This window comes from Xenopus laevis, chromosome 3L (genome assembly GCF_017654675.1).
Source record: "Xenopus laevis strain J_2021 chromosome 3L, Xenopus_laevis_v10.1, whole genome shotgun sequence".
Lineage (NCBI taxonomy): Eukaryota > Metazoa > Chordata > Amphibia > Anura > Pipidae > Xenopus > Xenopus laevis.
Window position 1 is genome coordinate 143,717,416 of NC_054375.1, and position 23,168 is coordinate 143,740,583.

General features: G+C 41.9%; 1 protein-coding gene across 4 annotated transcripts in view; it reads right to left on the reverse strand.

The window, feature by feature from the left end:
• Positions 1 to 23,168, reverse strand: part of adgrl1.L (adhesion G protein-coupled receptor L1 L homeolog) — a 191,312-nt gene that overhangs the window by 104,928 nt on the left and 63,216 nt on the right. For all 4 annotated transcript variants that reach the window (XM_041587189.1, XM_018253629.2, XM_041587188.1 and 1 more), the window contains exon 2: positions 4,959 to 5,092. In XM_041587189.1, coding sequence (XP_041443123.1) covers positions 4,959 to 5,028 — 70 coding nt within the window. In that variant the 5' untranslated portion in view covers positions 5,029 to 5,092. The remainder of the gene's footprint in view (positions 1 to 4,958; positions 5,093 to 23,168) is intronic.

Below are 23,168 nucleotides of genomic sequence, written 5' to 3' on the forward strand. Positions count from 1 at the left end.
TATATGGGCTCTCAAATTTAAGTATAAATGAGTATGAGTTAGTATGGGCATCCAAGGTAGTTATACATAAGTATGTGAGCCTAAATGAAAGCACGAGGGTATTAAAGGAAAAGGAAAGCTACCGAAGCAGTTCATTGCTAATAGATTAGCCACAATAGTACAAGCTAAAACACTATTTATTCTGCAGAATGCTTTACCATACCTGAGTAAACAGCTCTAGAAGCTCTCTCTGTTTGTTTAGGATAGCAGCTGCCATATTAACATGGTGTGACATCACTTCCTGCCTGAGTCTCTCCCTGCTCACTGGGATCAGATTACAGCAGGGGGGAGGAGGGAATAGAGAAAAGGGTGATGGAGAGAGGAGCAAACTGAGCATGCTCAAGCCCTAGCCCTGGAGGTTTAAGATGAAAACAGGAAGTCTGATATAGAAGCCCATGTGTACACAATAGAAGGAAAGAAATGTGGGGTTTATTTTGTCAGAGCAGCATTACTGGTGTGTATATAGACCTTTCTGATAAAGCTTACTTAGCCTTTTCCTTCTCCTTAAAGGTGGCCATACACATAAGAATCATGATCGTTTCGCAAGGAAAGATCGTTCATTTTCTGAATAATCAGATATACAGGTAATAATAATAGAATTCTACCTCTGACGATATTATCTATATCTGACGATTCAGTAGTTAACCCTGGACAACGTTCTGGCGACTTCAGGCGACTTGGCCAATCGACGAGCCGATCGATATCCAAATCTTTTGTTGATATGTGTTGACTTGACTTCCATCACACATGCACTGAATAGACTTTTCGTACAATAATATCTGGGCGTGTATGGCCACCTTTAGTCTAATGATGTAATCAGTTTACAAATATGCAGAAGTTTAATGAAACTGTTAAGCTGGCCATAAATACAGAGATCCGTTTGTTTAGCCAGGTCGCCAAATGAGCGGATCTCTCATTGATATGCCCACCCTGAGGTGAGCGCCATTGGGCTTATCCAATTGTGGGCCCTAGGGACCAACAATCGGATCACAACGAGCAGAATACAGGCAGTCGGATCGAGGACCACATCAACGAACCAATGCAGTCCTCGATCCAACTGGATTATTAACCCCACCCATAAACATCTGGTTGACTTTCGGCCTGATATGGATCAGGAAAGCTCGTCTGTGGGCCCCATACATTGCCCAATAAGATGCCGACTTAATCTGGCAGCAGTTTCTATCTGCTCGTGTATGTGGGCCTTATTATCATTATTATTATTATTATTAACATGTATATGCATGAGTCTAATGAGAATGTATGTTGCCAGTTTCCATGAATAAAAGGTCAACGCAGAGCACAGGATTCTAAACAGTATGTGAGTCTCCGTACAGGATATAGAATATGGTCTCATCAGTATTATTGCTACTTGCCTAAACTCAATGTTTAACAGAGAATGGTAGATAAAAGCCCTTAGCTTGACAGTCATAGCAGCACAATACATTATCTCACATGGATGGAAGACTAGAATGACACAAGCTGTATTTAACCTTTATATGAAAAAACATAACACCAGATGCCTGGAATATTTACAACATTTTTTAGACACCATAATGGATTAATATGCCAGTACTGAAACTGTCTCATCTATTTTATGTCCAGCATATTGCTTTTAAGGTATCATTATCGATGGACCTTTAAAAAAACCTCCTCCAACCCCCTGCCCATTCTTTCTTTGTTCAATTTCTTCTAATCAGTTCCTTCTTCCAGTCTCCTATATTCTGAGAACTGAGAAGAAATTGGATATTTGGCCTGTCTATATAGGCTACCTTTTTTAAGAATCAGACGAATTTCTTTCTACATAGCATTTTCGAATGTATTGTGAATTTACAGTAACTGTAATCTCTATTAGTATAATATGAAATATGTAGGGAATCAAGTAGCCCTTTTGTAAAATATAAAGAATATCAGACATCACAGAGGAGTGGCCATATAAATACAGGAGGCTTAAAGGGGTTGTTCGCTTTTAAATTAACGTTTAGTATGATGTAGAGAGTGATATTCTGAGACAATTTGCAATTGGTTTTTGGTTTTTATTTTTTGTGGTTTTTGAGTTATTTAGCCTTTTAATTCAGCAGTTGACTAGTTTGCAATTGCAACAATCTGGTTGCTATGGTCCAGATTACCCTAGTGACCATGCAGATGATTCGGCCAGGATTCGGCCTTTTTTAGCAGGATTTGGATTCGGCTGGATGCTTGTGCCTGGCTGAACCGAATACGAATCCTAGTTTGCATATGTAAATTAGGGCGGGTAGGGAAATCACATGACTTTTCATCACAGAAGAAGATTTGTTTTCACTTTTTCCTTCCCTGCCCCTAATTTGAATATGCAAATTAGGATTTGGATTCGGTTCGGTATTCGGACGAATCTTTCACCAAGGATTCAGGGATTCAGCCGAATCCCAAATAGTGGATTCAGTGCAATCAATGCTCAATGTGTAGCCTTACAGAGCATTTGATCTTTAGATGGGGTCAGTGACCCCCCATTTGTAAGCTGAAAAGAGTCAGAAGAAGAAGTAGGCAAATCATTTAAAAAACTATAAGAAAAAAAATATTAAGGGCAATTGAAAAGTTGCTTAGAATTGACCATTCTATAACATACTAAAACACCCCTTTAGGAATGAGTGCCTTTGCACAGGTCATGGAACTGCAAGATGACTTTTAATATCTTCATATTTTACAATGGGGGGAGGGGGGAGAGTACAAGAGCCATTAATATTCTGTAAATGATATCCTTATAAATAGCGCTTAGTCATGTCCTTAGTTATAACTCACATGACTCAATGAAACTTGTGTTATACAATAAATGACGTACTTCCAGTTGTAAAATATGAGGATATTAAAATGCACTATGGAGTCCAATGCCTAGGCCTTAGACCTCCTGCCTTCATCTGGTCATGGAACTCCTTGGTGACTTATAATCAGGGCCAAAACTAGGGGTAGATTGAGGAGGCATCTGCCTAGGGCGCTACTCACTTACCTCTTCTGCCTGAATTCCCTTGTTCTTGCTCTCCTGTTACTCTGGAGTCAGCTGAGGGAGTGGGGGGATTTATCAACACTCCATGGTGATGATTGGGTTGTTATGACATGATCCCCTTGGTCCTGACCTTGTGTGGGGGAAGAGAGGGCATTCAAGAGCAGGGGATTTGCCTAGGCCGCCCAGTTGGTTTGGTCCAGCACTGCTTATAATATCCTTATATTTTACAATAGGGGATACTATATTATTCACTATATAATACACAATACATCATTATAATTAGTAATGTGACACACATTGCATCACTAAGCTCTGATGACATCATTAAGTGCATTTTATATGACAATTGTGTGTTTTAAAACAGTATAGAGTGGCAAAGCTGGCCTTTTAAGCCATTTCAGCCAATCAGACTCTTGCTTTCATCATTTGATCAGTAAAAAATAACATCTGTTTGGTTGCTATGGCATGTTGGACCATTGGAAATTGTTACTACAGGACATCAAGTGGGAAAAGGAAGCCAATTCATGAGAATATAGTGAAAACATGATAGAGAAATGAAATGAAGACTTGAGAGGACTGCAAGATTTAGTGGATGTCAAAGCAAGAGATGTAGAATAATATAAAGAATATGGAGCTAGGGCTGGATACGTAATACAATAAATATCTGAAAATAGAAGTATTGGAATAAATGACTGTATGGAAAGCAATTGTATGAGCAAAGGGTTGTATTTGATCAACCATTTTTCAATAATTTGGGAAATGAAATTCAGTATGTGAGAAATAGTCAGTATGTTCAAGAAGTAGGGATGCACCGAATCCAGGATTCGGTTTGGGATTCGGCCAGGATTCGGCCTTTTTCAGCAGGATTCAGATTCGGCCAAATCCTTCTGCCTGGCCCAACCGAATCCTAATTTGCATATACAAATTAGGGGTGGGGAGGGAAGTCGCAGGACTTTTTGTCACAAAACAAGGAAGTAAAAAATGTTCTCCCCTTCCCACCCTTAATTTGCATATCCAAATTAGTATTTGGATTCGGTTTGGTATTTCGCAAAGGATTCTGGGGTTCGGCCGAATCCAAAATAGTGGATTCTGTGCATCCCTATCAAGAAGAGATGGGGGATGATATAGAAACTAGGGATGCACCGAATCCAGGATTCGGCTTTTTTCTGCAGGATTCGGATTCAGCCAAATCCTTGTGCCTGGCCAATGCGAACCCTAATGTGCATATGTAAATTAGCACGGGAAGGGAAATTGCATGACTTTTCGTCACGAAACAAGGAAGTAAAAAAAAATTCCACTTTTTCCTTTCCTGCCATTAATTATGCAAAATAGGATTTAGATTTGGTTTGGTGTTTGACCAAATCCCAAATAGTGGATCCCTAATAGAAACTGGGTTAACATGCAAATAGCAATGAAATATTTGAGGAGACATGCAAGGGTACAGAGAAGGATTTCTATGAATTTGAGGAAGAGGAGGATTGGAGCCCTATGCTGCATGGGAGGAGTGTATGTGTTGGAATGGAGAGAAAAAGAAACAGTTCAGGGGAAAGGGTTAAGAGAAAAGAAGCAAAGGAAAAGCTCTTAATGGACGGGATGAATGGGCAAGTGGTGCAGATAGCAGGAACAAGTGGGAACAGAGGAATAATTTGTGGAAAACTAATTTCCCTTAAGAACTACAGATGTTGCTGGAGAATGGAGTCAATATAAATCCAGTTTAGGGCTATTCATGGTTTCTAAGTCGGCATATTATGTCAATTATCACCCGTCTAGGGATCGCTGAAAGAGGAAAATATTTTAACATTAAACGTGTTAAGAATGTGAGTGTGCAAATAACTAGATGGGGGAAGAGGAATGTTCTAGAATGTTGCGGATGCAATATGTTGATAGGTCAGTATGTGCAGTTGATAGAACTGATAGAAGAAGAAAGTCAAAGGTCTCTCACCTTGCGTAGAAGACGTCAGCAAAATGGCAGCTGAGCAGAGACCCCACAAAACCAGCCAGGCCCCCGCCATGCCGCTCTGCACAAGCCTGTCAGTGAGCGCTCCACTGTAACATTACCATGCCACTAGAGGATGCCTGTGGGGACAAGACAAATACAAGGGCCACAGATTAGTGTCACTAAACAACTTGCATATAAATCATTTCACTCATCATGCAACAGTGACAAGCCCCTGACTGAATGTGAACAGGAATGAATGAAACAGGCTGGGAAATACAGTACAGGATGAATATACAGTAGGCTGCGCTTTTCTTACACTCCCTGGCTGCACATTGCCGCCCTTCATGCTTTCTCACAGGGGTAACATGGTAATAGCCGTTGAGAATGCAAAGCCTTGAGGAACACCAGGGCGGCCATCTTGATTTGTTGAGGGTTAACTCTATTTCACACAGGAGGAGGGGCCGTGTGCCGCTCTTCTCTGTCTGTGTAAGTGTGTCACGTTCTGAGGGGAGGACGGAATGCAATGGCTGTATGCATTATATATATCGATGGATATATGGGGAGGGAGACTGTATGCTACACCATAACAAATTTGTTCTCTGCCACCTTCTTCTGTGTCTCTACCCTCCCCCATTAGTAATAGTGCGTGGTTTCCCAGATGTAGCTCTTTCCTCCTCCCCTCCTTTGCCTCTCAACCATTTCACCCTCTCTCATTCTGCCTTCCTCTCTACATCTCCTTCCCTCTCCCCCTTTCACAGCTCCACTTATTCTCCCCCGCACATGCACCCTCGTTCTCTCTAGCGCCAGCAAGTGCACTGCATCTATCATCCCTCCATCATTCGTTCGTTCTTTCAGCCATTATCAATCCATCTGTCTGAATGTCCATTCATCCACTATCTATCTATCTATCTATCTATCTATCTATCTATCTATCTATCTATCTATCTATCTATCTGTATATCTATCATCCTCTCTCTCTCTCTCTCTCTCTCTCTCTCTCTATCATCTCTTTCTATCTCTATCTATCTACTTATCTATCATCTATCTATCTATCTATCTATCTATCTATCATCTATCTATCTATCTATCTATCTATCTATCATCGATCTATCCTTCTCTAGATATCCTTCACGGCTTTAAAGAGATATTATAGATGAATATTCATCTTTATACAAGCATTGTCTTCCTTCTCTCCTTCCTTCTCCTTCCTCCATCTCCCCTCTCCAGTTGGTCCCTCTCTTCCATCCGTTAATATCCCTGCCTTGCTCTGCATTTCCCTCGCACCTCTCCCCACGCGCATATCCTCCCTCCCCCCTTCTTTATTAATCCTAGCACGCTCCCTTTCTCTCGCACACCTTTCTCCATCTCTCTTTTTCACGCTACTGAAAAACCTCTGCTGCTTGAGAATTCAGCATTGTGCAAAGGAACGTCTATCTGCCCCTGTATTCTCTCCCCCTAGCACCGCCAGTCTATACAAAGGAACTGATACTCACCCAGGCACATATAAATCGGATTGAGCGAGGCATATTCCCTGTGTGTAACTCATGCTCTGCCAGTGCACATACATACTGAGGGACACATCTCCATTATGACTGATGACCAAGGCACATTTTAAAAGGCATAAGACCAGTGTACATTGGTCTTGGTGATCTCTTCCCCTATAAAAATCCTCAGCTGGGGAGGCTCAGGCTGTAAGACCAATTCATTTACCAATAAAATGCAACCTGACAGGGGATGTACCATCCTATGAAAATTATAATCAATGGTAAATAGCTAGGAACACCAATGAGTACAAAAGGTTCAGGACCTCTGCTTTATGGGATTTACCATATTCAAGTGTGGTGGCTTAGCATTTTCATGATCACCATCTTTTTGAAAATAAATGCAATTAATTTATTATTGCGGAACTTCCTTTTTCAGTACTTATATATTGGTGGCCCCACAATCGATGTAGTTGAACTGAGAATGATGCCGTGTATTGACTTTGCGAGCATGCGCACACACACACACACTTCTTTTGTCCATCATTGCTACAGCACAGCCATTCCACTTTCAGGCAATAGTAAACAACTCCATATATCTATGCCTGTACTCACTCTGCACTGTGCAAAAGGACTGACACTTACTCAATACTCACTCTGCACTCACAGATCACTGTACTGCTTAAGTACAACACCCAACACCCTCTCTGTAACAACTGAGACATGTTCCATAGGTTGGCTGTGCCACAATGTCTGTTTTGTTCAGGACCACATACTACCATAGAGATCCTTCCACAGTCTAGTACAGGTACAGAGTGCAGAGCAAAAAGTCTGGGAGCACCTTTTGGTGCAATACGGCACCATGTTGTTAGGAAATTTCTCCCAACACTACACCCACACACACATACTGCTCTGCTACTGCAGCGCTCCCTGCTATTCTGCCAGTGTTTCCCTGATCTCCCCACACACGCACAGCAATTGCATTGCAACTGTCTCACAAAGCCCTGTCCCTGCTATACAATCTGCTCTGGTATCACTGTAGTGCACACAATGGGACGAGTGGAACAATAACTTTATACATTAATCCAAATCAGCCAGTTTTGGAGATCCTGAATAGTTTTTCTGAATGGGGGCAGGAAATGTGCACATTTGCACACAAACAATTAAATGGATGCAGACAGAGGTGAAATCACACCGACCAGACTGCAATTCCTTTGGAATTTAAAAAGGAACTGGGCAGATCCAGATATATTTGGGCACTCTATTACATGCACTACTACTACTTTAAAATTTTTTGAAGATTATGCTGTCCCTCAGTTAAAAACAGATTGCATTTCATTGTAGCATTCTATGCCTGTAGCTCTCCTCTACGTTATACATCCTTTAGCTTGCTCTCCTCTATCTTTCACATTCCTGTAGCTTGCTATCTTCTGTCATATAAACTACAAATTCTTGTAGCTTGCTCTTCTCTACGTACATATTATCGTAGCTTGCTCTCTTCTACCATTCATATTCCTGTAGCTTGCTCTCTTCTACCATTCATATTCCTGTAGCTTGCTCTCCTCTACCATTCATATTCCTGTAGCTTGCTCTCTTCTACCATTCATATTGCTGTATCTTGCTCTCCTCTACCATTCATATTCCTGTAGCTTTCTCTTCTCTACCATTCCTAATCCTGTAGCTTTCTTTCTGCTACCATTCATATTCCTGTAGCTTGCTCTCCACTACCATTCATATTCATGTAGCTTGCTCTCCACTACCATTCATATATACAGTATGTAGCTTGCTCTCCTCTACCCAGGGGCGATCCTGGCCCCTCCGCCGCCTGAGGCAGCAGCAGTTGCTGCCGCCCCCCTCCCCCGTGCGCTTACGTTTTTGCACCTGAGGGAGTCCAGGAGGGCGTCGGAGAGGGCCAATACGCTAGCACAGAGAGCCTAACTGTGCTCTCTGTGCTAGAAGAGCTGAATTTCCGGTTTGAGAACTGGAAATTCGGCTCTTAAAGTATCAGGAGCGGCATTTTTGCTGCCCCTGGTACCTAGTGTGGTGCTACCACCTGAGGCGACAGCCTCAACTCGCCTCATTGGCGAAGCACCCCTGCCTCTACCATTCATATTCCTGTAGCTTGCTCTCCTCTACCATTCATATTCCTGTAGCTTGCTCTCCTCTACCATTCATTTTCCTGTAGCTTGCTCTCCACTACCATTCATATTCATGTAGCTTGCTCTCCTCTGCCATTCATATTCATGTAGCTTGCTCTCCACTACCATTCATATTCATGTAGCTTGCTCTCTTCTACCATTCATATTCCTGTAGCTTGCTCTCCTCTACCATTCATATTCCTGTAGCTTGCTCTCCTCTACCATTCATATTCCTGTAGCTTGCTCTCCTCTACCATTCATATTCCTGTAGCTTGCTCTCCTCTACCATTCATATTCCTGTAGCTTGCTCTCCACTACCATTCATATTCATGTAGCTTGCTCTCCACTACCATTCATGTTCCTGTAGCTTGCTCTCTTCTACCATTCATATTCATGTAGCTTGCTCTCGTCTACCATTCATATTCCTGTAGCTTGCTCTCCTCTACCATTTGTATTCCTGTAACTTACTCTCCACTACTATTCATATTCCTGTAGCTTGCTCTCTTCTACTATTCTACCATTTATATTCCTGAAACTTGCTCTGCCTTTCATGCATATTATCATAGCTTGTTCTCATCTACCATACACATTCCTTGTTCATCTCTACCTTACATATTACTGTATTTGCTCTACTGTACCATAGCTACTCCTATAGCTTGCCCCCCAATAACATAACTATTCCTTCCGTTTGTTTTTCTCTATCATACCTTTTTCTGTAGCTTATACTCTTGCACCATACATAGTCCTGTAGCTTGCCCTGTAGTAGGATACCTATCCCTCAAGAACAACACACCAGAGAAAACAATAAAGAAAAGGGAAACACAGAAGGAAACCTTATTAGCCAAACACCACTTTGAGCTAAACATTTACTGCTCCAAGTGAGGTAAGAAATAAGGTATAATGTTTTTTTTTAATATCCACAATATTAAAATTTGGCTTGGTACTATGGAGTTTGGGGATCCTTGTTGCACAGTTAATATTATTCAAGGAAAGCATATTAATGTGATTATTATTAATATGGTTACTATGACTTATATTTTAAGCTATATAGTGGGGTTTTCCATATAACTGATCTTTCTGTATATCGAATCTTCATACCTTAAGTCTGCTAGAAAATCATTTAGATATTAAATAAGCCCAATAAGCTGGTTTTGCTTCCAACAAGGATTAATTATATCTTAGTTGGGATCAAGTACAAGCTACTGTTTTATTATTACAGAGAAAAAGGAAATCGTTTTTACAAATTTGGATTATTTCGATAAAGTGGGGAGACGGCCTTTTCGTAATTTGGCTCTTTCTGGATAATGGTTTTCCAGATAATAGATCCCATACCTGTACTTTACTTGCACAAATTCAAATTCTGCATTTCCCCAAATTCTGCAGTTGTTGTAGTGTCCCTTATGTGCATGTGCCACACAGGCATTTATCATGGCAGGGACACGCACAAAAAAGGGAAAGTTGTGCTCACCACTAATTTTTAAAAGGGTGCAATGAGGTTGTGACCACAAAATTCAAATAGACAAATACACACCAGGGATGACTTTGACGTAGTTGGCCAGCTTAAATATATTGCAATATACATGGACAAGTAATCCCTGTTTTGTTTAAAGGGTAAGGAATTTTTAGTAGTTTAAGGCACAAAATGTCTCAGTGTCCTAAATATATTGATAATGGGTTGAGTGCAGAGGACCTCTTGTGAAATTTGTGGTCACAACCTCATTGCACCCCCGCTTAGTGTTTTTAAAAATAAGAGGTGAGCACAACTTTCCCTTGTTCGTTATAATTTATACAGGAACAGTGACCAGCTCCATGTTATAGCTCACACCCTTCCATCTAGTAATGGAATTCTTAATGAATCAGATGAAAGTTGAGTGTAGGAACTGGCCACACCGCGGATGAGTTTGACATAGTTGGCCAGTTTAAATATATTGCAATATATGGACAAACAATCCCTGTTTTTTGTAAAGGGTAAGGCATTTCAAAGTCCTTGATATATTGAAAAAGGGACACGCACAAGTCACCCTATCACTGCATCTCCGATGCTGCCAGTAACTCCCACTGACATCTTGCACTGCTCCTTTCTCCCACACACATTTCACCCACTGCATTGCCTCTGCTAGTCCACTGCATTGCCTCTGCTAGTCCACTGCATTGCCTCTGCTAGTCCACTGCATTGCCTCTGCTAGTCCACTGCATTGCCTCTGCTAGTCCACTGCATTGCCTCTGCTAGTCCACTGCATTGCCTCTGCTAGTCCACTGCTGCTTTCACCCAACCCATTCTCTCTGTCCACCCTACTCTATGACATGTCAGCATGCACTGCTGTATATAGAGGGTCACACTTAAAAAATAACTCTTGTTCTTCCTTTTGCCACCTCTCACTATTTCATTTTCTTTCCCTCTGCCACCTCTCCCCTCTCTCACTCTCTCGTTCTTTCCTTCTGCTTCTCTTCAGCACCCCCTCCCATCTCTCTCTCTCCAGCTCCCTCCCACCCTCTCTCCCTTCCAGTAAATATTTCAGCACCACAGACAGTTCCGAATGTGAGACGCCATCATGAGTGGGAGGGGGGTCTATTTTCATGGGGAAGAGGAATTGCACCCTATAAGGGGGTTATCCAAAGTGGAATCCGAGAAATGTAGGTATATTAACATATCATAGGTCTCTTTAATATTAGCTATTCCCCATTGTACATAATTCTGTGACTTGCATGGACATACATAACAACATGAAAGCAGCCACTTTTAACGGAATGTCAAGTTGGTTTGAATTTTGGAGTTGGTATAAATCGCTAGACATTGGGCTATAGATGTGGAGGTTGGGTAGCACAGAGGATGGAATGATGTGGGACAAGGACTGCCCATGCCACCAGCAGCATAGAAGCAAATCAATGGAGTGCTTGTTGTCTGTGCACCCGCCACTCACATCACTCATTGGCTGACCGCGGAAGTCAGACAGACTTTAAGGTCTGTCTACCAAGGAATAGGTAAACAAATCAAAGATTTACTTCTAAGGAACCTGCATCATTCGATGGGAGACCTTATCATCAGTACAATACTGTTTAGTCTTATATTGCTAAAACGAACCCCATAATAAAGCTTAAAATATATCCTTATTGTTTAGTGATGTCGCCACTTATAAACAGTACTTAGTGATGTCACCTATGTTACTTGAACCTTCATGGTAAACCCTCCTCCTTCTTTAATCTATGAGGCTTTTGGCTGTGGATCTCCTTGATGTCTTTCAATATTCTTATATTAAACAACAGGGGGTTCATCATTATATATAATATATCAGATAAAATTGGTGACTAGTGGTGCCATTTACATCACAGCTCATTTTGTGTATTCCAAGGACAGTATAAGGATTTTTGAAGCCACCCTGGCGTTCCATGACCTTTATATGTTGCACTTCCCGAATCCCATCAAAAAAATGAATGGGAAACACACAACCTATATGCCATTAGCCAAAATCTCACAAGGAATTAAACATAACTGTGCAGGACCAATTAGAGAAAATTCTAGAAAATGCTTTATGTGAACGAGATTCACTATTTTTCCTATATTTTAGTTTAATTACACTAACAAATATAGAATGCAAAATATTTTGGTTTTGCCCTCGCTAATGCTTTAATTTAAATCCCATCCCACAAATGTTTCATTAACCTGTACTGCTGACGTACATAAATCTGCACACCACTCTCCCTGTGCCTCCATGTTTCTCTAATTAGATATCTTTAAGTTATTTCTCTCTCTCCCTCTCTGCCCTATCCACCCCCCTGTCTCTTGAGAGCTCACAATCACTGCAGATAAATTTAGCTCAGGAAACAATCTAATAAACATCCGCAGAAGAGCAAGACCCTCCCACGCTCTGATACGGGTAAAAAAGACCTATATGTGTGTGTGATTCAAGTGCTGTGTAGTGGGTCATGTCCAATACTCAGTAGCAGCATCCCGCTACCTACTCATAAAGGGCAACTATCCCAGTAAGGCCATTGGCTCACTGCTATGGGGCTTTATCATTATTTGAAAAGTGTTTGTTCCCCACCAACCCTACACTGATGGTTACCAGACTGTAGGGGTTGGCCTTCCTGTGGGGGCTCAGCTAGGAAAGGGTGAAATTGGACAATAAAGTCTTTTTGTTGTCCTTGATACCCTAGAAAACCCATACAGAGGGTCAATTGTGGTGCCCAAGCTAGTCATGGAACTATGGCTGCATGCATGATAGTATCTGAGCTTACGGGTCCTAAACAAAGGTTGGACCTCCAAGAGAAACTTGAACCAAAAAAGTCAACTCCTGCCATGTTTCTTCTGCAAGCTCCTTAGTTATATTTAACTGATTTTTAGGCAGTAGAGTTAGTAATTTTTCATTGAAATTGGTAAGTAGGGCGCATGATCCAATTCCCTTTCTTTAAACACTCTTGTTAGACCCTTTTAATAGTGGGACTAAAGTCAACATGCTCCTGTTGTTTTTGTTGATTTTCTCTTTTGGGTGTAACCATCTGTGAATAAAGGTTGTGCAAGAACCAACCTTCAAGTATTTTATGGATTGTGCTTTTCATCTGCCTTGGGTTGGGGCTCCAACCAAATAACACAAAGTCTTTTTATTTTGCTTTTCTGTATATAACCAACTTTGTAGTGGTTATGTGGGTAGCGTCTCGGGCATCATTTTACGAACGCATGACATTCAGGGGTTGTTGATTCAGTTATTTCTTCATCTTAGCAGACCATCGACTTTCTATAGACATTTTCATCTAAAATGACAATTCCTAGGTCAGAAAATCACTTGTGGTGGGGCAGGAATCAACCATCTCCTGTTGGAGAAGGTTATTTTGCTCTGCCCCATGTGAGGGTAACCAACATTCGAATGGATGCCAATTCTAGACATAATTAATTACAAAGAGAAGTTATTACACTACATCCAACGTTTATCAGCATGGCTGCTTATTCAATCTAAAATAAACAGAAAAAGAAAAATGCTTGATCCTGTAGACCAGGGGTGACAAAAGGTAGATCGGGATCTACCAGTAGACCTTTAGCTGTGATCAGTAGATCTCAAGTCTTTGTCAACAATCAGTTTGCCTATATCATCCTCCTGTTCAGATATTTATTACATTAAGGTTACATAAGAAATAGTTGTTTATTAAATATAGCAATATATATTTCCTCCTAAATCAATATTTAAGTAATATTTTCCATTGAAGAGAATGCTAACAATGATTGTATGGATGTAGATCATAATGGGACAACCTCACTAAAAGTAGACCTTGCCTTAGAAAAGTATGGGCACTCCTGCTGTAGACCGATGATGATGATGATGCTTGATTGATTTCTGTACCTAAAATCACTCTAGAGCGGGACAGAATTGTTGTAATATCTAACGTTTATATTAGGAGGAGATGCTTAGTGTTGTGTTTTACTGTCTGTGCCTGCCATTGTCAGCTGGGACTGGTGCCAGTTTCCAACCAACGAAGTTTACTGGAGGCATTCGGGTTGAATTGAATTTATTCGGAAATGCGAGCCAACACAGGCAGCTGTGGGGGTCAGTTGTTGACCCCCAAAACGGCTGCTGGATCCACACAGGGGTCGCATAATGCAAGCCCTTGTGAATATTTGTGTGTTCTGTTGTGGGAGCTGACTTATGCACAATGGCCATAGACTGGCAAAAAAAAGGGGGCTGCACTCGGCTGGAGGGAAGCAAGTTCATCCGTCAGCATTGTACAGATATCTAGGGGACACAGCAATCCTTATGCATTCTTATTAGATAAGTTGCCTATGTATTAGTTCAATCCCAGGAGGACTGGCAGCATATTCTTTTTAACCCCTGGGCTGCCTGCACATTCCTGAGCCCAAAGGCTGACAACAGACTTGGGACTTGGGATGGACATTGTTGCTGTAATCAAACTGCTCTCTTGCCATCTCCTCCTTCTCCCATGCTTCTTGCCTGGCTGCAGATAGATCTATTTGTCTCTAATCTGAGCCGAGTGAATAACGATTAACACAGCTCGTAATTACTGCCGACTCTGATCTACCCCCCAGAGCATCAATACGCCCCTTGCTGAGGGCAGGGAGGGAGCGTTGTCTCGGCACAGGGAGGGCGCTAGCAATGTATGGAGAGACTCTTCTCATGAGGCAATGCAGCCCAATTCAGATTCTAGAAATGCTCTGCCTTATAATACAGGGCCAGGCCGCCCAATATTAGTCATACAACGATATAGTCTGCTGCTGTATGTTACTTATACGCACCACTGGTGGGACAGTACCTAGGGCACTTCATGGGAATGGTATGCAAGTCTTTATATTCAAATTGGAGAGATGGTGCCTATAGTAACAGTGGGATAATAGTCTCTGGGAAGGGAGTGTGACTGTGGGATAGCAGGTATAGTAGGGAGAGATGGTGCCTATAGTAACAGTGGGATAATAGTCTCTGGGAAGGGAGTGTGACTGTGGGATAGCAGGTATAGTAGGGAGAGATGGTGCCTATAGTAACAGTGGGATAATAGTCTCTGGGAAGGGAGTGTGACTGTGGGATAGCAGGTATAGTAGGGAGAGATGGTGCCTATAGTAACAGTGGGATAATAGTCTCTGGGAAGGGAGTGTGACTGTGGGATAGCAGGTATAGTAGGGGGAGATGGTGCCTATACTAACAGTGGATAATAGTCTCTGGGAAGGGAGTGTGACTGTGGGATAGTAGGTATAGTAGGGAGAGACGGTGCCTATAGTAACAGTGGGATAATAGTCTCTGGGAAGGGAGTGTGACTGTGGGATAGCAGGTATAGTAGGGAGAGATGGTGCCTATAGTAACAGTGGGATAATAGTCTCTGCGAAGGGAGTGTGACTGTGGGATAGCAGGTATAGTAGGGAGAGATGGTGCCTATAGTAACAGTGGGATAATAGTCTCTGCGAAGGGAGTGTGACTGTGGGATAGCAGGTATAGTAGGGAGAGATGGTGCCTATAGTAACAGTGGATAATAGTCTCTGGGAAGGGAGTGTGACTGTGGGATAGCAGGTATAGTAGGGAGAGATGGTGCCTATAGTAACAGTGGATAATAGTCTCTGCGAAGGGAGTGTGACTGTGGGATAGCAGGTATAGTAGGGAGAGATGGTGCCTATAGTAACAGTGGGATAATAGTCTCTGCGAAGGGAGTGTGACTGTGGGATAGCAGGTATAGTAGGGAGAGATGGTGCCTATAGTAACAGTGGATAATAGTCTCTGGGAAGGGAGTGTGACTGTGGGATAGCAGGTATAGTAGGGAGAGATGGTGCCTATAGTAACAGTGGATAATAGTCTCTGGGAAGGGAGTGTGACTGTGGGATAGCAGGTATAGTAGGGAGAGATGGTGCCTATAGTAACAGTGGGATAATAGTCTCTGGGAAGGGAGTGTGACTGTGGGATAGCAGGTATAGTAGGGAGAGGTGGTGCCTATAGTAACAGTGGGATAATAGTCTCTGGGAAGGGAGTGTGACTGTGGGATAGCAGGTATAGTAGGGAGAGATGGTGCCTATAGTAACAGTGGGATAATAGTCTCTGGGAAGGGAGTGTGACTGTGGGATAGCAGGTATAGTAGGGAGAGATGGTGCCTATAGTAACAGTGGGATAATAGTCTCTGGGAAGGGAGTGTGACTGTGGGATAGCAGGTATAGTAGGGAGAGATGGTGCCTATAGTAACAGTGGGATAATAGTCTCTGGGAAGGGAGTGTGACTGTGGGATAGCAGGTATAGTAGGGAGAGATGGTGCCTATAGTAACAGTGGGATAATAGTCTCTGGGAAGGGAGTGTGACTGTGGGATAGCAGGTATAGTAGGGAGAGATGGTGCCTATAGTAACAGTGGGATAATAGTCTCTGAGAAGGGAGTGTGACTGTGGGATAGCAGGTATAGTAGGGAGAGATGGTGCCTATAGTAACAGTGGATAATAGTCTCTGGGAAGGGAGTGAGTGTGACTGTGGGATAGCAGGTATAGTAGGGAGAGAGGGTGCCTATAGTAACAGTGGATAATAGTCTCGGGGACACAGTGGGGGTCATTTATCAACACTGGGCAAATTTGCCCATGGGCAGTAACCCATGGCAAACAATCAAAATTCTGCATTCATTGTTCTATTATCAGCTGGCTATAAAAAGCTAATCACTGATTGGTTGCTATAGGTAACTGCAAATTTGCCCAGTGTTGAGATTATATTTTGTGTATAGATAAGTTATCAAACAATGCAGCGTATCCAGTGGCACTGCAGAGTGATAATGAGCATCACATTATATATCAGAATATGGAGTTAGGCTACACTGTCGGGAATCCCTAGCCCGGGGAGATACTAATGGCTGCTTCGGTAGATACATTTAGCAATTTATTAGGCAGGGTTTTAGCAGCTGATATGTTTTTAAGTTCATCCCAGATAACAATAATCAAATAGTGATTGGATCAGAGAGATAACAGGTTTCATTGTGGGAACAAGGATGAAATTTACTCACAGTCCCTCCCCTTTCTGTTTAAATGGGCCCCTTCTCCTATAGTTTCATTATATATTATTTTATCTGACTTGTGTAGTGGATCATGGACGGGATCTGTGCAAATGTCTTTCTCTAAACTCACTGGCAACCCCTGGAGCAGTGACCCTCCTGCATTATCTTTCTATAGAGATACTCAGCATCATTATACACAGCAGCCTGGTTATTGTCAGTGTATGGAGATACTCAGCATCATTATACAGAGCAGCCTGGTCATTATCAGTGTATAGAGATACTCAGCATCATTATACACAGCAGCCTGATCATTATCAGTGTATAGAGATACTCAGCATCATTATACACAGCAGCCTGGTCATTATCAGTGTATAGAGATACTCAGCATCATTATACACAGCAGCCTGGTCATTATCAGTGTATAGAGATACTCAGGATCATTATACAGAGCAGCCTGGTCATTATCAGTGTATAGAGATACTCAGCATCATTATACAGAGCAGCCTGGTCATTATCAGTGTATAGAGATACTCAGGATCATTATACAGAGCAGCCTGGTCATTATCAGTGTATAGAGATACTCAGCATCATTATACAGAGCAGCCTCATCATTATCAGTGTATAGAGATACCCGTCACAATTATACAGAGCAACATGGTCATTATCAGTGTTTAGAGATACTCAGCACCATAATACAGTGCAGCCTGGTTATTGCCATTCTGTAGCTATATTTACACTCATTGTACAATGTTGTGCTTATTATCAGGGTTAATTATCAGTACACGATTGTCACAACCCTTATATAAAGTTCATTATTGCTAGGGGAGTGACAATAATGTTGGGGGGGGTGCCCTTATACTGTATCGCACCTTTATTATGGGCACATATTGATAATTGTGATCATTACAGGCTATAGTGTGTTCACTATCAGTCCCCTGTCTCAGGATCATTATACAGCACTGTCATGCCAGAGAAGTGTTGCTCTGGAATTGTAATGGGAAATGCTGGAAACATTTGGTTTTGGGTCCACAAAGAGACTTTAATTAGACACTTGTGTAGGGGGGCCACACTAGTAAGGAGGGAGGGATGGTTCCTGGGGGACTGGAACATGTTTGGTATCATTCTAATCACCCCATGTCCCTATTTTCATTATAATGTTGGGTACTGGCAAGTCCCATTATTATATTGCATAAAACTGTCCTAAAAGCAACAAGGGGTCATTAAAGACATGGTCCTGGCTCATGCATAATGTATTGAGGGACGGTGTCCCAGCAGGCCATAAAGTGGGGGAGATGTACCAATGGTAGTAGTATGTGCCCAGGTTTCTAACTCTTGCCTCAAGAGGACACAAAGAAAGTCTAGCTTGGTATTGATAGGGGATCTCAATGTTTTATCCCCTTTTATTTTACTCACTGTTTGTATTTCTGGATTTTATGTAGGTCTTTTTGGTAACAACTTTTTTTTTTATAAATGCACTATTTAATTCTGTAATATTACATATAAAATGTAATTTCTTTTGTCCTTGTGCTCTATAGAACTCATGGCCCATTGGAAAGCTTGTGCCTAGGTGTATTAACTCTTTGGGGCAAATTCACTGAATATTCGCCAGTGACCATTTCTCCACACTCCGCACCACTTCACTGGGCACAAATTCACTACTCTAATTCACTAAAATGCGAAGTTGCCTCTCAGTAGCCACACGCTGGTGAATTTTCGCTAGCGTTACATCGGCCGGGGGAGCATTTCATTACAATAGCGTAAATTTCTGCCTAGCGGAACTTCATTAGCCGGGCATCCTAAAAGTCATTTGGACGTTTCTATTAGTGATGTTGGTGCAAATGCTTGAAGTGGCCACTTTTTCAAACACACGTCCAATGAGCCATAATAAAGACTCCTCTAATGCCCTAGACATGAGCCCACCCTTAAAAAAATGTGACATTGTTTACACATAAATCTTTAATAGTTCGAACTTTTGAAGGCAATCCCGCTCTAAAACAAGACATAAGATTGAGGAAGATGTACCTTTGTTTTATCAGTTCGCCTGGTCTGAGTTGGCGAAGTAAACCCTGGCGAAAGAGGCAACGATCAGTAAAATTCGCATCTCAGCGAATTTACGGAGTAACGACCATTCGCCAGAGCAAAAAGTCGCCTGGGATAGGGTGCGAACGAACGCTAGCGACGGTCTCTTTCACTAGTGAATTGTCCTCTACGCCTGTTAGTGAATTGGCGATGTCTCTCCAGATGATTTCTGCCGAATTGTTGCTAGCAATGGCCACTTCGTCCTTTAGTGAATCTGCCCTTTGTATGTGTGTGGAGAGGGAAAGTTACGTATTTACTGTTTATGCTAAATAACTGACACTGCTAGCAGGAGAATGTAGTTCACTGTAATGTAATGTTTACTGGAGCGCTTGTTGTACTAGTAGGATCTAATCATGACCGTAGGAGAGAGTGTTTGATGTATTGGTGTATTCTGAGTTATTACCTGTTATAGAGAGCAGGGGAATAGTCACATTAGGTTTCTATTGCTTGATAGATTCCAATCATAGAGGGTGGCAGTGAATTAATTTTCTGGGTGTTGGTATGTTTCAGGGTGTCTGATGTTTGTCTAACCTGCGTGTAAGGTAACTGAGTGTAACCCCTTGTAGCCACACCCAAAAATCACGTGTGTCTAGGGTTGCCACCTTATGGCCCGGTTGAATCTGGGAATGGGGCGGGGCTCTGGTGCTCCAGGGGGAGGGTTGTGAAGTTGGGGTCGGGCAATAACTTGGCGATTGGCGATTGCCTGATCGCCACTGTCAATCATAGGGAATCCTGCCCAGTTTTCCTAATTTGGAAAACCATGAGTTGTCTGGGTCAAAACTGGACCGGCGGCAACCCTATGTGTGGCTGACAATTGTGACAAGCACAATTCAGCTATTATCAGAATCAACAGCTTTCTACAGAGCGAAGGGATCAGTGTGAGAATGCCGAGATATTTGGCTTCATTAGCCGGAATGTTTTAATTGTCACTTCACAGGGATACCTGGCTCCATTAAACAGCTCCGCTAGTGATTCATCAGCGTGGGGAAAGTTAGCATCTTCTTTACAGGCAGAGCGTGCCAGTCCCGGAGTACCCAGATCCCCCAAATAATGATGTAGCGTGCTCATTAGCTAGACTCATCCAAAGTCATTACAGAGGACACGGAAGCTGGGATAGAAGGGGCAGGCGTCCTGTGAAAGCTGCAATTCAGCAGCATCTGCTCAGCCTCAGACCAAGCTATGGATGAGCTCTCTGGTGTAGGATAGAAATGTTCATATATTTATACCTTGGAGATTTAACAGTAGACAAGAGGGAACAGATTCTAGAACACATTAAGCCTTGGAAATAGAGAGCTTTGAGACTGCAGGCTGCTTGGGAGTTCTAGTTCCATTTTTAGGGTGCTGCATGTGAAGAATGCAGAGGTGAGTGATAATGACCCCCACAACCCCCCAAAGACAATTAAATCTTGAGATCAGCTATTTTATTTATTTATTAAAATTTAATTTCTGCATTTTTAGGAAGGAAAACATTGGATTGGGGAAATGCCATAAGTGCCTGTGTTATTGGGCAAATGGCATTACACAGGGAAAGCAACCCTATGCCATAAGACAATTTTATGTCACCAGGGTTCTCTCTGGCTTTAGTTACCCTTTAATATGCTATCAGGGTCATTGACACTCAACAAGCAGATGACAGCTTGGATCTGACTGCCAGCTTGCGAAGGAAACCTAACATTAGTCTATATTCCAAGTATGAGAGCTGTTAGGATCCTATGTCTTAATTGACGATATATTCCACACACCTTCTTCTTATGGTGGAGATGGAATGATAAAGATGAGATGATGTTGGCAGGAATGAAGTTGGAAAGTTCAATCAAACACTACTCTAAATTGTCACCGTTACTTTGCATGTAGTACATGAGCCAGATTGGAAAACAACCAGGGACTGGACCATTGCCATTTTGGAGTCAGGGAGGAATTTGTCCCTCTAAGCAATATTCCAGAGGCTTAAGATGGGGTTTGTTGTCTTCTTCTGGATCAACTGGCAGTTAGGCAGGTTTTCTATAGACATAAAAGGTTGAACTTGATGGATGTGTCTGTTACTAAGTTAAACTATAGCAGTGGCTTCCAAACTGGCCCTCTTATGGGCAGGGGACCGATTGGAGCAGTGGCTGATATTGAACCTTCATGTAGGGTTGAACTCATAAAAGAGTATGACAACCACTGACCTAAGGGAAAATACAGTATGACATGATGGCAACATCATTTAGGGGGGTTATTTATTAAAGGTTGAATGTTGAATGTAAAATACTCGATTGAATGCAATTGGGGAAAAAACTTGAATACCTCAAATTTATCGAGTTTATAGACTAAAAACCTCGAATACCTCTAATTTACTGAGCTTTCAAACACAAACCAGTGTAAAACACCCCTAATCATGAAGGCAAAAAACATCTTGAAATGGTTAAAGGGACCTTTTACCTTTGACTTTTACATGAACGTGACAGGTTTTAGCTGGAGTACTTTCAGATTCAGACTTTTAGCAGCTTCGGGGCATAATAAATCTTGAAAATTTTGAGTTTTTTAGGGAAACTAGCCTTGAGAAGTTTTAATTTTTCTAGAAAACACAACTAGACCTTTAATAACCAACCCCTTAGTATTTCTCAACGTGCCAACCATCTATTGTTGAGTGTAAATGTCTTTTTTAACAATAACTCAATGATCAGTTTGAAGGCCCTACTTCACAAAGTCTGTTTCCCTTGCCCTTTCTTACACTATAAACAGCTATGAATGTAAAGGGGTGGGGTCTTGACATATAATGTAAGACGTTTGCCATTATATGGAGGCAGCAGTTCATATCTGCAGCTAAAGGAGCAAACTCTCTCCAGTTTTAAGACAAGAAGGTAAGAAATTGTTGCAACGTGACCTAGAAAATGAAGCTCTGAGAAAGATCTGAAGCCAGAGAGAAGGCTCAGAATGGAGGTCAAGTACATAGAGAACTTAAGAAAGAAGGACATATATGATGGTATTGAGGTGAACAAGACTAAGAATAGAAATTCCTTGAGAAACTGTTGCAGATAGTTCGAACTGGGTACCATTCATTAATATATGCACAAGGCAGTAATAATGAGAATCATTGAATGTCAGGAAGCTCTAGGAAGTAACTGATATTACTAGATAAGAGCCAATGTAGAGGGTGCCAACACTGCAAAGATCTACCAGCTTACAAGTGTTTAAGCTCCAGAGTCTGGAAACAGCTGAGCTAAGAATTTGCCTTTAGCATGAATTTACTTATGAATCCCCAATTTCTTTATTTATCCCACAGCTTTTGTTGGCGGTGCTTTCTTGCATGTCCAATTCTTACACTGTTCTCCATTATATTCTGCTTCCAAATACAACGTCCTAGCCCTTTCATCTTCTCTGTGTTCACCACACTTCATTTATGCAATTTTTCACCTTCTCTTTAATTTTTTTGGAACTTTTTGATTACATAGATTTTCCCCAACCATGAGCATTCCCTTGGTATTAAATATTTACTTGTTTGATAAATAAGGGTGTCGCCAGCCGGAATTATACAAAACCCCTTTGTAGTCAAAAATCTACATATCCAGTAACTGTTTTGGTTCATCCAACCAGCACTAGACTAGGGAGAGCTATCTGTGGATAGGTTTATATCGGTTGATATATTGCTCCTCTTCCTACATAAGTCTGTTAGGGTCTAACAGATAAGGCCACTCCAAATCCACCCTCCGCCCAATGTTCGTGCTCCACAGCTCCCATGTGTACCACACCGCAGCCTCTACAGATGCTCTGCCACCAGCGTCCCAGATGGCACTCCAGGCTTAAAAACGGCTGTTTTACTGCAACAGGCTGCTGGATAGAGAAGCCTGATGCGATTCAGGCATGGCACCCTTAATCATAGGCCTCACCACTTTTTAGCCTGGTGTGCCACCAGGCTAAACAAGTCTGTTAGGGTCTAACCTCACTTTCAGATGGACAAATAAGTTGGAAATGATCATGTTTTGAAGAGGCGCAAAATCGGAAGATCATAACACTATGCAATTACAAGATGGCTAACGTAGGACTACAATAAAAGATGGTAAATACAGGGCCACAGCAGCAG